General features: G+C 35.1%; 2 protein-coding genes across 10 annotated transcripts; one reads left to right on the top strand and one right to left on the bottom strand.

Annotated features, from left to right (window-relative positions):
* The first annotated feature begins 7,345 nt into the window (after positions 1-7,345).
* Positions 7,346-14,522, top strand: LOC106777906. Of its 9 annotated transcripts, none has more exons than XR_002667232.1 (5): positions 7,346-8,212; positions 8,300-8,571; positions 9,443-9,570; positions 9,815-9,885; positions 10,003-14,522. XR_002667232.1 is itself a non-coding variant. In XM_022778802.1 (5 exons), exons 2-5 carry the CDS (start codon positions 8,427-8,429, stop codon positions 9,841-9,843), a joined length of 324 nt encoding a protein of 107 aa, XP_022634523.1. In that variant the 5' UTR covers positions 7,346-8,212; positions 8,300-8,426; the 3' UTR covers positions 9,844-9,858. The 9 variants fall into 9 exon arrangements, 1 of the variants encoding a protein (XP_022634523.1); XM_022778802.1 differs by lacking the exon at positions 10,003-14,522 and adding an exon at positions 9,308-9,329 and having other exon boundaries at positions 9,815-9,858; XR_002667230.1 differs by having other exon boundaries at positions 9,443-9,885.
* A 135-nt stretch (positions 14,523-14,657) lies between these two features.
* LOC106755639 (hevamine-A) lies at positions 14,658-15,874 on the bottom strand. Its single transcript, XM_014637826.2, has 2 exons — positions 15,549-15,874; positions 14,658-15,440 (listed from the first exon to the last, which is right to left on the bottom strand). The coding sequence occupies exons 1-2, from the start codon at positions 15,831-15,833 to the stop codon at positions 14,739-14,741; spliced, it is 987 nt and encodes a 328-aa protein (XP_014493312.1). The 5' UTR covers positions 15,834-15,874; the 3' UTR covers positions 14,658-14,738.
* Between the last annotated feature and the right edge of the window lie 1,069 nt (positions 15,875-16,943).

Genomic DNA, 16,943 nt, shown 5'->3' on the forward strand with positions numbered 1-16,943 from the left:
TCACATTGGGCAGCAACCAAAAGACTCTTAAGGTATCTTAAGGGGACCATCGAACATGGCTTATTTTATAAAAAAAGAAGGTAAAACTGGTCTCATAGCTTACAGTGACAGTGATTATGTAGGAGATTTAGATGATAGAAGAAGCACATCTGCCTCAGTATTCATAATTGGGTCTGCAACTGTCTCATGGGCTTTGAAAAAGAAACTTGTTGTATGTTTATCCACTACGGAGGCAGAACATATTGTTGCAACTCTCTGTGCATGTCAATGTATCTGGCTCAGAAAAATCTTAGAACATCTGGGTTCAAAAGAGAAGAAGGAAACTAAAATATTATGTGACAACAGCTCTACTATCCAACTGTCAAAACATATTGTTTTCCACGGAAGAAGCACACATATAGCAATGAGATTCCATTTTCTCAGAGACTTGGTGAATGATCAACTAGTCATCCTAACATACTGCAGTTCAAATGAACAGGTAGTAGATATTATGAGCAAGGGTAGCGATATACTAACAACGCGTTTTTGACAACGCTTTTGACAACACCACGTGTCGCGTTGTAATTGGTTGCATTTAAATATATATTTTTTTTAAAATGAAAATCTTATTTTGAGGGGTTCAGAATGAATTTCCGAAACTGCCCCGTTTCATTTTTTCACTGAAACCTCTGTCTAGAAGGGTTGGTTCTCACTCCTAGGGTTCATTTTCAAATTTGTGTTCTCTCTCCTTCGCAGTTCTTCTCCTTCGCACTCTCGTTGCTTTGTCCTTCGTAGTCTCGTTCTTGACCTTTGGACTCTCTTTTCCATCTTCCATTTTCAGGTTTTTTATTTTCATTTCAATTTGTGTGTTTGTTGTGTTGACCGTGTGCCCCTTTGAATTGGTGTGGTGTTCGTTTGGTTGTGGAGTTCGTGGTCTGCTTTAACCGGTCTCCGTGGAAGGGTTGTTTGGAGTTTGTGGTTCTTTCTTCGTTATTTTGTGCAATGGCTTCGACCCCTGACATTGGTTCTTCCAACAAGGTAAGTACTTCATTCGTTTGATGTATTCGTTGTGTGTTTTGTTGGTTTTCATGAAGCTCTGTCTTTTTGGGTTGTGGGTTTTTAAGGGTTCTGTGTTTTATCGCGACTTAATACATGAAATATAATTTTATTTTCAGCTACAGTTGTTTGTTCGACATTCAATGAAAACCAAGTTTATTGGTGGTTTGAATGAAATTTTGACTGACAAGCATAAGGCTATTATTTCACAAACTCCATTTAAATGGCTTTTAGAACTAAATGATGACATTAAGCTTAGTAGGAATATTCTGAGCGATTTATTAGAAAGGTGGGATGATGAGAGGGGTGGTTTTTGTTTTGGAGAAAAATTTGTGGAATTAAAGGAATTAAATGTTAATTTAAGTTTAAGGTTGGGTTTAGATGGTGAACAGATTAACTTGAAAGAAAAAAGACTTTGAAAAAGTGATTGTCGGAAGCACTTTGCAAAAGGAAATGGAAAATATGATTTGCAAGTTATATATGACTTTATTTCGAAAAAACACAAGAAGTTGCCTTCATTAGATGTTTGTAGGCTATACATTTTGGTAGGAATTTCTGAGATATTGTTACCCAATCGTACCAAAACAATATTCCCAATTTTGTTTGAAAAAGTTGATAAAATAAATGATTTGGGTAGGTTTTGTTGGGGTCGTATAGTATACCAATATCTACTTAGTAGTTTCAGCAATGCTTGTATAGGTTGGAATGGAGGAAATGGTGCTAGGACTGTGTATGTGGAAGGTTGTGTGTACGTGTTCCAGGTAAATCTTTTATATGGATTGTTTCATTCCTTGAAATGTTTGAGTTCATAAATGTAGAATGTTTTAGTGAGCGTTTTGTGTGTACTAATTATGGTGTGTGGGATGTATTTCAGGTTTGGTTTTGTGATCGTTTCGTTCCTCCTAATAATTTAGTTCATAAATACCCTAGCATTTTGCATTGGATTAATGTGAATGTAGGTGACAATTTCATAAAATCTGCAATGGAGACGGGTGTGGTATGTAATTAGTGGTTTTATTACGATATTTGATTTAATCATTTCATTTATACAATATTTTTTTATGAATTTGCAGACGCTTGATGATTATGGTGCATCAATGACAGAAATGAGCCAGCCATTTGTGAGAGCATCATTTAATCCAACTGGAGAGGAAGAAAGGAAGAAAGGACATTCAAAGTCAGCAACCAATAAAAAATAGAAAAAATATATTGATGATGGTTTAGAAGGTGTTTTAAAGGAACAAGAACTTGAAATTAAAGCACTTGAAGAAGAGTTGGAAGCATTGAAGACTGAGTTGCTTGAGGAGAAAAATAAATATTATGGTGGTTACAGTATCCCATGTAACCAACATGAGAATTGCAACAACTTTGGACCTGGGGGAGAAGATTGCAGCAATGAAACTATTATGAAGTATTACATGCGCCGAAAGTGATTCAAAAGTGCTATTTGTAAAATTCCGTACACTGGATATAGTCCCAAACTTTAATTATGGATAGTTTTATTACTGCAGTATTTTGTAAAACTTTAATTATGGATATTTGTATTTGAAACAGAGATTTGGTTTGTTAATAAAGAAAGTGGTTGTTAGCAAATGCTTATTTGAATTGTTATTGTAATATTCATTCCATTTGTTGATTGGTAGTGTTGCTTAATTTTCATCCTTAGTTGTTCTTAACAAATGTACAGTTATGTCCAGTTCTGTGACCCCTATATGTAGGGAAGACCCATTAAGGGTGTTTGTAAGTTGACAGGTTAATTGATGAACAATTTTGATAGACCTGAAGTTGTTGTAATCGATTACAGAGAAGTTGTAATCGTTTACCTATTTGACAAACTGTTTTTGTACCAAAACTTCATGAGTGCTACCAAAGCCTAGCTTAATTGCTACCCAGGAGCCCTTTATAGTGTGTTAATGCAAGTGTAATCGCTTACATGTGCTGGTAATCGCTTACAAGTGGAAAAATGGCATTTTGTACCAAACGTTGAGCAGTGCTACCCAGTATTTCCTAAACAACTCCCCACTATCTGCAGGACTGTGTATTTTGTTTTCTTTGAAGTGGTTAACCATGGTTCAAGATGTGCAGAAGAAGGATTTTGAACATTGGTGAGTCCTTTGTTGATGGAAGACCAAGTATAGGTGATCCTGGGTTTAGGGGGGAGGCCATTGACCATGGACAGCCTATGACATGCAGATGTAATCGCTTACATGAGCTGGTAATCGCTTACAAGCGGAAAAATGACATTTTGTACCAAAAGTTGAGCAATGCTACCAAGTCCTGGCTGAAGAACTCCCCAATGTCTGCATGATTGTGTCTTCAGTGTGTTGTTAATGGATCAATACCTATGACATGCAGATGTAATCGCTTACTTGAGGTGGTAATCACTTACAATTGAAAAAATGACATTTTGTACCAAAAGTTCAGCAGTGCTACCCAGTCCTGGCTGAAGAACTCCCCACTGTCTGCATGACTGTGTCTTCAGTGTGTTGGTAATGGATGAATACCTATGACATGCATATGTAATCGCTTACTTGAGCTGGTAATCACTTACAATTGAAAAAATGTAATTTTGTACCAAAAGTTGAGTAGTGCTACATAGTCCTGGCTGAAGAACTCCCCACTGTCTGCATGACTGTGTCTTCAGTGTGTTGTTAATGGATGAATACCTATGGCATGCAGATGTAATCGCTTACATGTGCTGGTAATCGCTTACAAGTGGAAAAATGGCATTTTGTACCAAAAGTTTAGTAGTGCTACCAAGTCCTGGCTGAAGAACTCCCCACTGTCTGCATGACTGTGTCTTCAGTGTGTTGGTAATGGATGAATACCTATGACATGCAGATGTAATCACTTACATGTGCTGGTAATCGCTTACAAGTCGAAAAATGGCATTTTGTACCAAAGGTTGAGCAGTGCTACCCATTTATGGCTGAAGAACTCCCCACCGTTTACATGACTATGTCTTCAGTGTCTTCTTAATGGGTGAATACCTATGGCATGCAGATGTAATCGCTTACATGTGTTGGTAATCGCTTACAAGTGGAAAAATGGCATTTTGTACCAAAAGTTGAGCAGTGCTACCTAGTATTGCCTGAACAACTCCCCACCGTCTGCAGGACTGTGTATTTTGTTTTCTTTGAAGTGGTTAACCATGGTTGAAGGTTTGCAGAACATGGATTTTGAACTTAGGTGAGTCTTTTGTTGATGGAAGACCAAGTATAGGTCATCCTGGGTTTAGGGGGGAGGCCATTGACCATGGACAGCCTATGACATGTAGATGTACTCGCTTACATGTGCTGGCAATCGCTTACAATTGGAAAAATTGTATTTTGTACCAAAAGTTGACTAGTGCTACCTAGTCCTGGTTGAACAACTCCCCACTGTGTGCAGGACTGTGCTTTCAGTTTTTTTTGGAAAAGGTTAACCATGTTTGGCATGGTTGAAGGTGTGCAGAAGAAGGACTTTCAAGTTAGGTCAGTGCTTTGTTGATGAAAGACCAAGTATAGGTTATCCTGGGTTGATTGGGGAGTCCCTTCACCACGGACAACCTATGACATGCAGATGTAATCGCTTACATGTGCTGGTAATCGCTTACAAGTGGAAAAATGGCATTTTGTATCAAAAGTTGAGTAGTGCTACCTAGTATTGCGTGAACAACTCCCCACCGTCTGTAGGACTGTGTATTTTTTTTCTTTGAAGTGGTTAACCATGGTTGAAGGTTTGCAGAACATGGATTTTGAACTTAGGTAAGTCCTTTGTTGATGGAAGACCAAGTATAGGTCATCCTAGGTTTAGGGAGGAGGCCATTGACCATGGATAGCCTATGACATGCAAATGTAATCGCTTACATGTGCTGGTAATCGCTTGCAATTGGAAAAATTGCATTTTGTACCAAACATTGACTAGTGCTACCCAGTCCTGGCTGAACAACTCCCCACTCTATGCAGGACTGTGTTTTCAATTTTTTTTGGAAGTGGTTAACCATGTTAGGCATGGTTGAAGGTGTGCAGAAGAAGGACTTTCAAGTTAGGTCAGTTCTTTATTGATGGAAGACCAAGTATAGGTCATCCTGGGTTGATGGGGGAGTCACTTCACCACGGACAGCCTTTGACATGCATTTGTAATCGCTTACATGTGCTGGTAATCGCTTACAAATGGAAAAATTGCATTTTGTACCAAAAGTTGACTAGTCCCACAATCATAACTGTTACAATTAAATCAAAATCATGCATTACTTTTATTAATAGAAAAAAAAATATTTCAACAAATACCAATATTTTAACAAATCACTAATATACCAATACTTGAACAAATGAGTAATATAGTATATAGTATATATTTACGTGTTTGGTTACACTGGGATTTTAGCTTGTTGAACTAATAAAGGACACTTCAAATCTTCAAATGTATTCATCAACAGACCCCAAAGGTGTTGAATCTTTTGAGCCTGTATTGTACAAAAATAAATACCTCTCAATTAAATATAGGTACATTTTAAGCACTCATAACCAAAAAAATCTGCAACTATTCAAAAACTTACAATGGTTCTATCAATCCGACAACGTCCTTTGATACCCTTTTCTAGTGAGTCAATGACGAAAAACTCAAAGGTGCAGATTTTAAGTGCATAATACCACCAATGATCACTGTTAACAACTGGGACGAACACCTACAAAATGGTTCAACTATGTCAAACTAGTAACAACCACATACAAAAACAACTATGTACTTTTTAAAAGTACAATTTACTCACCCAATCAGCAGTCAATAAGTCTTGCACTTTTACGAGATTGTTCCGGAAAAATGGTTGGTAATCAAGAAGTTCCCACACATGTTGATTGGCTGGTTTTCTCTTATAGTCGATCAGTACATGTGTCTTGGATAAAAAAAATTATCAATAAACAACCATGTCAATATGAAATTATACCATCCAAAAAAATTACCAAACTACAAGATTTTACCACAATTTAGACTGAATACCATCCTCTTTATGACTCCAGAGGATCTTTTCTCAAAATACATAAATATTGTTGCTGCAAAAATTAGCGTCTACAAAACAATAAACAACTTTAACATCAACTTTTTGACATTCGAAAATTGAATTAAAACATTAATTTGAACCAAGTGTATAATTACCATGTTGTCAACATGTTGTCGAGGCCCTAAAGCATTACATTCAGCTGTGGTCAACAATTGACCCATTATTTCGGAGACATAGCTGAAATATCAAGAATATTAAATCAGCTACTAATATCATTCATCACTAATAACATTAACAACTTATTCTTATCTTACCTTCTTTCAATGTCACTTTGCGTCGCTGCATTGTACAACATATCCAAATCAATGGTTGTTCTTGGATCACCATTATAAGTACGCAAAGGGACTACTAACTTGGGTTCAACATGACCATCGTCATCATCATCACCTATGACAATCAAAGGAGGTGGATGGACAAGGGGTTCCGCGATAGGTGGACCTTCTTCATGTGACTTAGATGCACGTTCTTCATGTGCCTCAAAAGCTTCATGTCCAACTTCTTCATGTGCAGCCTCTTCATGACCTTCACCTGCACATTCTTCATCAACAGGTGCTTCATCTGCAGCTACTTCATCTACAACTGCTTCAAATGCAGGTCCTTCATCTACAACTGCTTCATCTGCAGCTGCCTCATTTGCAAGTCCTTCATCTTCGGCTGCTTCATTTGATGGACATACAGCTTCATCAGGAGCTTCACTTGGAACCTCTTCACCACCACAATCTTCTTTCCCCTTACCCTCAACACCTTGGTTATCAACATATCCAAAGTTTCGCAAGTTTCTAAGATCACTTAGTTCCTTCCTCATAGCAGCTATTTCATTCCTTACACTTCTTATCCTCTGCGTATTTCTTGTAATTTTATCCACAACTGCTAATTGGGAACTTTCATATCCTTCTCTTTCAAGTGCTTCTCCTCCACGGCTGCTACCTTCAGCCCTTCCAACCCCATCCAAATTGAAAGCTACACGGATAATGAGATTTACACGATCTTCGAATGAAAGGTACCAATCAAAATGTACCTATAACATTCACTACAAGAAAAACTGAAATTACATAGGAATATTATATATGGATTTAAATCCGTATATAAATCAGGTTATTATATACGAAAATTATATACAGATTATAAAAAATGCTTTATATATGGATATTATATACGAATTTTTATATACGGAAAATCCGTATATAAATTTCGTACATAAATTTGGTGCGTGGTGGCGGGAAAATTACCCAAATACAATCTATATTATTCGTATATAAATATAAGTTTTTAATAAAATGTATGTCTGATTAAGTGGAAGCTGAACTGATATTCACTCTCATTCTGAAGTTCGAGCTAGTTTCTTCTCTTTCTCGAACCCTAGAGATTTCCTTTCTCTCTCGAAACCTTGTCGCTCTTAGGTTTGATTGTTCTTCTTTCGAGTCCTCTTCGGTCTGATTTGTGCTCTCTCGAACCCTCTATGTGCTTTGGTTCTTCCTCGCCTCTCTCGCACTCACTCCCTCTCATTTATTGTCGCACTCACTAGTTGTTCACCATTACTCTAATCTTCTTCTTCGCACTTACTTCACTACTTTGTTCTTTGCAGGTTGAAATTCACCTTCTAATTGGTTTTTTCCAACTCCAAAACCCCAGTTTGGTTTCTTCCAACTCCAATGTAGTTTCACTTCTCGAAGTCGACGACGCCTTGAAATTCCCTACATAACCAACAAGAATGCAGACGAAGATCTCGAACTTAGAACCACCGTCGATGACAAAGGACCGGTAGGGAAGAGGATGAAGGACGCCATGATGAAGCGTCCGTGTTCGGTCTTCTCTTTCGGCCTTCTCGTTCGGCCTTCTCGTTCATCATTCTTGTTGGTGTGGTTTGGTGCATTGAGGTCACCAAGTTCGTTGTTGTGGAGCTTAAGGTGACGCCTTCATAGTCCCATCATTTGGTAAGTAATCATTCTCTTCCTTCATTCCCTAGTAATTCCTAAAATCGTAAAACACAAGAACCCTAATTTGCATTCCTTTTAATTGGGACATTTGTGGTTCGGCAAGCTGTGTTTCATTCTTCCCAGAGTTTGATTGAGGCATTGTGTTTCGGTTTAAGAACTACACTTCATCTTGCGAAGTCGTATAGTGAAGGAATGAGAGGTCAGTGAGTTGCTTTGGCATTTAATTTTCTTTAATGCAAAAAATGTCTCAACTCTCAATTCAGCTCAACACAAAATCGCTTTGCAGACAAGCGACCTGCAATGCGAAAATGTCGATGAACCCCTTTTTGCGATATTGCCCTGGAAGAGGCCCTTCACATAAGAGAATCTGGCTTGGCCTTCGAGGTTGTCGTTGTTAGCATTAAACCCATCCAATGGGTATATACTCTCCAAACGGGTCTTGCCATGGGAGCCAACACATGCATCCATATCGAGTTCACGACTTTCCTATTCGCTCTCTTTGTTTCCAAAATCTTCAGAAAGCTCGTGGAGAGATGCCAAGGAAAATTTGCAATGAAGGTGAAATACACTTCTTGATTTTATTTTTTCCCAAATTTTTATGTATGACTTTAATTTTATTTTTAGTATTTTCAAATTAACACTTCATCTCTTACGTTTTGGCTACTTGCATGATTTTTTTAATTGTGTTTATTTATTACCTAATGAAGCCAATATGGCTTCATATTTGAATATGAGTACCTAAGAGCTAAGCCTCATTTATGCTTTCATAGTCTGTGTATGGTGACTATATTGGAATTTATAATAACTATAATGAAAGTCAAACTACAGAGGAATATTTTCAATTGATTGGAAATGTAAAAGATTTTACATTGACCCTATATTCTTATTTAGCTTTTATGTTTGATACTACTGCCTACAACTGTAATATGCCATTATTTTTGCATTGGCAGTAACTAGAAGACATAACCAAATCCTATTTTAAGTAGGTTTTTTCATGTTTTGGCCATTGGGTTAATGGGTGTTATTGTAAAGCCATTTTTTTAACTCATGAGTTCCCATTTTGAGGTTTTGCAATGTGGCTGATGGTGACATTAGGAGTATTAAGGGGAAACGACCTAACATTGTGAATAGGTTCTGTAGAATACTTTTTGTTTGTTTATCTTGTGTTTGTGTAATTTTGACTGATATAAAAATTATGATTCTGGTTTACTAAGTTGAATGGTTTTTTACTTGTATCTTCTTCATTAAGAATTTAAAATTGAGTGTTACTGTGTTTGCATGTTCTTTTTCACAGGATGTTATGATGGTTTAACGAGGTATACAAGTTGTAACCAAGTTTGTTCTTTTAGAATTATTGGCATATCATATTATTTATCAATTTCCCCATTTATTGGGCTTCCACCATTATATGATTAAATTATATTTCAAGGTATGGAAAGGTGTTGGATTATGCACTCATATATTGGAGGCACATATATTGGAGGGACATAGAGATTGATGATTTTTTTATTCACGATTTTGGCTATCTTGTTGGCTTCTGCTTGATTTCTGAGACTGGTTTGATACATTTCTTTCATCACTTTTTCATTCCTATATTAAAAAAGTTTTTTTTACTCATTTTCATTTTCATGCATGTGATAATCTCTCTGGCTTGTTCTAATTCCATTAAGTTAGTTAAGGTCCTCTAGTTTTTCATAGGATTGAGAATATGGTGTATCAATGTTATGTTACGATGACAATTGAAGAATAGTGTTACATCCATCTAGTTTCATTTAGAGGATGTTATTTTTGGTCTTTGAAGAGTTTTTGAAAGAGATGAAAAACCTGTGACTGGAGTGTCACACATTGTTTGTGACTTTTGGAGATAATCAGGTATATTCTTGTTAATTTTAGCTTTGATACTAGATTACCATTATACATTCAAGAATAATGATAAACTTCTTTGTCATTTGGTTTTACAATTTTTGTTCACTTTTCTTTCCCATGCAGCATGTGAAACATCGTTGGTGCTTCCCTTAGGGGGTTCACTTATGGAGAAAAATGTTTATTCCTTGCTAATGATTGGCATGCCAACCTAGTTCTAGTTTATGCATGTCTAACTTTATCCACCTTTTACCAATCTCTCTTTTCTCCCCTGCCCTTTTATTTTGTCAATTTAGTTATAATTATGCTTCATTATGACATATGACTTTCACATTTTAAAATTTCCTTTGGAGCTTGTTCTGATTTATCTTAGAAGATATTATTATCTTAATAAGGATGAGACTAGTACTTGATTCTGGTGAAGACTTTTGATAGTGAAGTATCGTTCACATGGGTATATAAGGATGCTCAAAGTATATTAGTGATACATAATATAGAACATGAGGTGAGCTGTTTCATTTTATTTTATATTACTAGATAGAGATATTATGAAGCACAATAACATCATGCTTTAATCTCTCTGTTTCTTAAAATTAGATTTCAAGTGTCACCAACAAAACAGGGGTCTCTATAAGTTCTATTTTATACTTTTCAAATAGATGCCCTCAGTTTGGCTACCTTTTATTAGTGTTCATTAAGTCACATGCTAGAATTTAGAAACCTATTATGAATGACAAATAATAAAAGTTCTTTGTTAAAAAGTGAGATTATTACTTGTATACAGGAGAAAATATGAGCTATTAGAAGCAGTGTAAGAAATGCCAATATTAGAAAATAATTATAATGAGTTTGGCAGTCACGAAATTTACATAAGAGCTTTTATTAAAGGGTTCTCAAGTGTTTTTCCTTTTTTAATATTTAATATGTTGCTATTTAATATTTATGTTATTAAAAAATAATTACTTATATTTATTTTCAATATAATAAATATTTATATTTTAACTTGCAATAACGAATATAAAAAAACTGCTTAATAATCCATGATTTGTTCTTCGTTCAAAAGTTCATAGATTTAGCTCTTTGTATTTGATTTTATATTTGTTCTTGTTTTTTTCTTTTCTTTTGGTGGATTCTGACTTGTTTTGCATTGAATGAGAAGGTATATAATGCAAGAAAGTTTGAGAATTGCAAATAAAACTGAGAAAGCCTCAACCAAAGGTATGACTTTGTTGTGCCTTAGCTCAATTCTCCATATCTCGTTTCATTTAGATTATAATATTTCATAACTTACTAGGTTTTCATTAATTATAATATTATATAATTTTGCCCCAGAAAATAAAAAAGCTGAAACTGACTTGTATAGTTTAATTAATTTTATTGTATGCATGTATATTTGTTGTGGTGTATGTTTTCACCATTCCCTGTTATGGTGTTAACCCATGACCACTTAAGTCATGGAATCCCATAACTCATCATTTATTGACTATAGATAGATTAATTCATAGTTAAGTCTTTTTCATTTGATTGCATAACTTGCATATGTATACAACTTCTAATAATGATAATTTATTTTTCAAACAAATATAGTACCTAAATTAAAACTTTTAATCTCTTGAGTTGAGTAAGTATGTTAAATTACGATGTAAAGTGAAATTATAAATTTTCAAGATGGAATCACACTTTCAGGATCTATCGTTAGTTTATAAATTCCCCCTTGGTTTAGTGTGACATTTGAATTGAGTGTTTATGGCCTGAAAAATGTCTATCCATTTTAAGTTAGGTATCTCCTTTCAATCATATTTTATCCATGTGGAAGATTCAGACTCAAAATTTTAAAGGTTACCCAAAACATTGGTTAAAGGATCTAAGTTTAGTTTCACTTAAACCAACAACATATTGTTCAAGAAGTTTGTATCATTATAAACCTTGTAAGATGGTGTTTGTAAGGTATGAGAAGCTATTCTGTTCTGGTTTGAATAAGTTGTATTGTTTGCCAAATTGGTATCTTTGTTTGGGGTTTTACTTCGTTAGATGGGGTCCAACTATAATTGATTTTGTGTTGTTATGTTATAATCTGGAAAATTATATTATTACATGACTTAGAATAAGTTATGGGTGGATGGATTATCTTTTATACGATAAATGATGTTTGGGTTGGGATTATCTTATATTGTTGTCATCCTTTCTTCATCAAAGAACAAAAGAGTTATTGGATATTCCTTTGGAGCCATTGTGAGGATAGCAAGCCTTTCATCTTCACTGACAATCCCTTGATCACATTCAATATGTAGATGCATTATATGCTCGTCATGCATCATTAAATGCATGTGGCTTAGATTTTCATAGCTTTTAGGAATGGGGTTGATTTTCAGACAAGACATCAAATTCAAGCTTTGTTAGATTATGTTATTATATATAACTGAATCAATACAAATCTCATTTTGACGATATGCTTGTTCAGTTCTCCATACAAGTGTAATTATGCACATTACCTTTCCATTGATATTTCAAAATTCTTTTTTAGAACTCATTTTCCTGTTCTATATACGGATTTTTGCCCTATATAATCTGTATATAATCAAATATTATATACGGATTTTGGGCCTTATATACGGATTTTGACTGTAGATAATGACGTTTTTTCTTGTAGTGATTGGAAAACCGTTACCTCAAGCAAATCACTACTCCATAAATCACACAAATAACAACATTACATGTTCAAACAGTTACTTACCTCGTCTCTCTTTAACAAAGCATCAATTTCTTTAGTGTCATAATTTAACAAATGAAATCTCAAAATCTGTGGGAAAACCTTGTGAGAAGAATGGGCATACAAACCAAGGTGTTCATACGTCCAAAGCTACAATCAAAGTATTAAAACCATTACAAAAAGTTCTAACAATAAACTTACTTAATAAAACAAACAACCAAAATTTACTAATACCTATAAAACAACAGCGCTGCCACTTATGCTCAAAGAATCCAGTAAGTATTTTTTGGTTACATCTATTTAGACTATTTACAATATATGAATGTACAGCACTACTCTAATCATAATTAGACAAATTATTTAACTCAACTAGCATTAAACAAGGCATGTTAGAAATATGTTTTGTCTTCCTAGAAAAAAAGAACACCACAAAACAAATTAATATATACAAACGACAAACAACATCTACATCAACATCATCATTATGTACAAGGACATTAAACATCTTAAATAACTCTTTCAATGAGGATTTTTTACAATTAGTAAAATGTTCACCTACTTTACCCACAATTGATTCATCCAAAGGTACCTCCACTCCAAAGCCTAAACTAATCACCACATCTTGCACATTCAAAGGAACCAATTGTTTCCTAACTCTAAATGCTTGGTGGTGGGGAATTCATCGACGAACCATGCGTTTCAACAATTTTAGGTTCAACTCTATAGGATCTTGAATTCGTAAACACATCTTAAATGGAGTTCAAAAAATCCAGTTCTGATGTCTCAATTGCAGTAAGGATTTCATTTGGCTAATATAGGATGTACCCATCCAAGCCCTCATGCGCCACTGTCCAATAGTTGAAATTTATTACACTCAATTTATAAAACAAAGCTCCAAAACAAGTAACAAAACACAAAACTTCAAATTCTACTTACATTGCTTTTACAGGGTACCATTTTCAGTTGTACTAATACCGTCAATCAAATATTAACCTAACATAAATTACCAATGGAGATAATATTAACTTCAATGCAGTTGCTAAAAAGAAATGTATCAGTCATAAAATTTATAGCAGAAACTGATTAACTAAAGATAAGTATGGATGTAATCTCTATTCAGTGTTGGTTCCAAAAAGATTGCATGAATGTAAACAACGCACTAAAGAGTAGTTGGTCTAAAAAGAATACAAGTCACAGTCTTTAAAAGGTTTCGAATTTCAATTTTAGGATTGGTGAAAATATGGTTAAAAGGGGATAGAGCAAAAGAAAATGTCAAACTGGGTTATAGCACATATCAAATGTCAAAACAAAAATACGATGCAGATATACTCACCAGCGCACCCAATAACCAAATCCACAACGGCAACCGCGGAAAAAACCTAACCTTTCACACTTCCGAACCACCGCACCGAACACCTAAACGCAAAAGAAACGCACAATAAAGGCAATGCACAAAACAACTAAAGGCACACTAAAGACATCGAAAGCACCTCTCCGTTCGACGGTTGCCCAAAAAGCCAGACTTCCACCAACGACTTCAAATGGCGAATAGAGAGATACCTTCTTGAGACACAGCGTTTTTGACAGAGGTCGTTGTGCCGTTGAGAGAGATCGTTTTTGAGAGAGTTGGTTTTTGAGAGAGAGCGTTTTTCAGAGAGTTGCAAGAGTTCTTTCTTCAGTGAGTTGCGTTTCTGGAATGTGCCAAGAGAGGTTTATTCACTCAAACCTTCTTCCAACAATGCCCTCAGTAATTCTGAAAATTCATTTTTTAAATTAATATCAGACAACGAATGAGACAACGCCACGTGATATTGTAAAAAACATTGTCAAATTATGAGCAAACTTGTGAAAGTTGATCAATTTGAAAAGATTCAAAGCCTGCTTGGAGGTATGAAAGCCACTTAAGTAAGCTATGACGTTAGATTGTCCTATTATTTAGAAGATAGTTGAATTTTTTATTCCGTTTTGACAGCCATTTAGACTGTGGCTCTTTTGCAGTTTATTTTCTGTTATGTAAGGCTTATATAAGCCAACCCTTCTCCATTAATAAAATTCATTCTCTCACATAAGATTTAACAAAGGGACACAGCTGACATGTTATTTATTCCGTACATAATACATGTCTAAGGTAGTTGTTGTACCTTTCAACTACCTAGTAATCTAAGACGCGGTTCAACGCCTTAGACACGCACCGGTAAATTGCGTCGGAAACGGACGCCACAGACACCTGCAACTTAGATTTAATCACATTGGGCAGTATTCTATTACTGTAACCGTTCTGAAGATCGCGGTATCTATCCCACAGCATCACTCCCCCGTAGTTGGGGGCTTGCTTCGCGTGCGGAAGCACCTTGGTGTTGAGGTCCTCCGGCGAAATATAACCATCGCCGGCGCTGGGCGCTGCTGGCACGCCCACGAAGAGCGAGTTGTTGGAGGCGACCAAGCTCACCCACCTGTCCCAGGAGTTCAAGATAGCGGGGATGCCACTTCGGATGGAGCAACTAGGGTTGTTGTAGAACTGAACGAAGATGTAATCAAAGAGTTGGGTGGCGATGGCTTTGCCGAGATAGTAGATTGGGTCTGTAGGGCACTGAGGGGCTGCCGACAAGTAAAAGTAACGCCCTGTCGTTTGTCGGAAGTAGTCGAGTTCCCTTGCAAGGTTGTCCCAGTAATCCTCCGTCCTTTCGATGTCGAAGTCGACGCCGTCCAGCGTGACGCTTCCCAGTGGACCGTAATTGCCGCTTAGGAAGTTGGTGTAGATGTAGTTGGCCACCTCCTTTGCATCCTCCGGCGAGCTTATTGAGTAGTTCGGACTGTCTCCTCCAATTGAAAGGAACACTTTGATGCCTTTCCCCTGTAACCAATACACAAAACATAAACAATGAATTATGCCGGATTGAAAGGAGCACCGGTGGTTTGAACATGATTTGAGACTGGGGAAATAATATTTTCTGAGTTCTACCTGGCAGTATTTTATTTCGGACTCTAGTTCAGTGCAATGTTTCCAGGCACCATTGTCGCAGTGACCGGCGAAGTTCCAAGCTGGGGGGTTCCCTGCACCGAACTGGTTGAGGAAAGCGAGGAGCACAATTTCATAGTTACCAGTGTCACATGCGGTTGTCAATTCGAGTTCGTTAAGGTTTTGCCCCCAGTACACGGCGATGCCACCTTTGTCAGCGGCGCTTGAGAAAGAAAGAGCGGAAAGGGTTAAGAGAAATGTGATCAAAGCTAGTCTTTGAGACGCCATTGCTTTCTGTTATAGCTTTCTTGTGAGTGTAAGAGAACTAGAACCAACCTATTTATACTGCCAAAACCTTGTTCAAACAAATGGTATCAATGATGATTTCCTTTTTGCCTCAATCACGTTTTTCACACGAGAAAAAACATTAATCAATCAAAATATAATTTTTAAGAATAATATTTTATTACACACTTTCAAATTCATTTAACACATAATACAAAAATAAAATTTTCATAAAATGATTTCCTTTTTGCCTCAATCACGTTTTTCACAGGAGAAAAAGCATTAATCAATCACAAATGGTTGAAATTGGTCATTATTTAAAATAACAAATAATAAATTTCGAAAAATCAAAATAAAACAAACAAAAAAAAATAACAAAATTTCAAATAAAAAATGAAAACCAAATACACTTATAATATTTAAAATAATCAACTAACAATTAAATTAAACAATTATAAATAAATAACAAAAATCAATATAATTTGAAACAAAAAAAATTATTTTAATAACAATTATTAAATGTTACAAATTTATTAAAAAAACCAAACATAAAATTAACCATTAAAAGTAAATAAAAAAAACATACAATTTAAAATAAAAATAAAAAAAGTAATTATTTTATTTATATTGATTTTTGTAATATTAGAGACGGGGAAGAAAGATGAGGTACAAGATAAGCAATAGTACCTTAAAGCATGAATGCAACAATTCGTATTCTTTTTTGTTTTAATGTGTTTGGAGTCTCCTTCTTTTAAGTATTCCGGATTCTAGGTAGTTTTTTCTTTTTAAATTCTTAAATTTTTATAATTTTACAATTTTAGTTGTCAGCTTACGACCTAATTTTACTACAGTTTAATATAAAAATTTTTAATTAATCTTATTTCTACAAAAAAACAATAAATAATGATTAATTGTAGAGACAAAAATAATTAATTATTATAATAATTAATTTATATATTAACTTATAAATTAAAAATTAATGACATTTAAATTACTTTTATTATAAATAAAAATTTATAATTAATTTCTGTACTAAAATCTAAATTAGTCTCTAAATCAAAGAGTAATAAGATATTAATTTTTTTTATATTTAAAATATTGGTAAGCAATTAG

Source organism: Vigna radiata, chromosome 2, assembly GCF_000741045.1.
Source record: "Vigna radiata var. radiata cultivar VC1973A chromosome 2, Vradiata_ver6, whole genome shotgun sequence".
NCBI lineage: Eukaryota > Viridiplantae > Streptophyta > Magnoliopsida > Fabales > Fabaceae > Vigna > Vigna radiata.

Bases quoted from the DNA above. Each gene is read 5' to 3' on its own strand.
- LOC106777906 (XM_022778802.1), top strand. From the start codon at position 8,427: ATGGGTATATACTCTCCAAACGGGTCTTGCCATGGGAGCCAACACATG. The intron at 8,572-9,307 runs GTGAAATACACT...TCTTTTTCACAG, and splicing joins AAGGAAAATTTGCAATGAAG to GATGTTATGATGGTTTAACG. The intron at 9,330-9,442 runs GTATACAAGTTG...TTATATTTCAAG, and splicing joins TGTTATGATGGTTTAACGAG to GTATGGAAAGGTGTTGGATT.
- LOC106755639 (XM_014637826.2), bottom strand. From the start codon at position 15,833: ATGGCGTCTCAAAGACTAGCTTTGATCACATTTCTCTTAACCCTTTCC. The intron at 15,441-15,548 runs GTAGAACTCAGA...TATTGGTTACAG, and splicing joins CCGAAATAAAATACTGCCAG to GGGAAAGGCATCAAAGTGTT.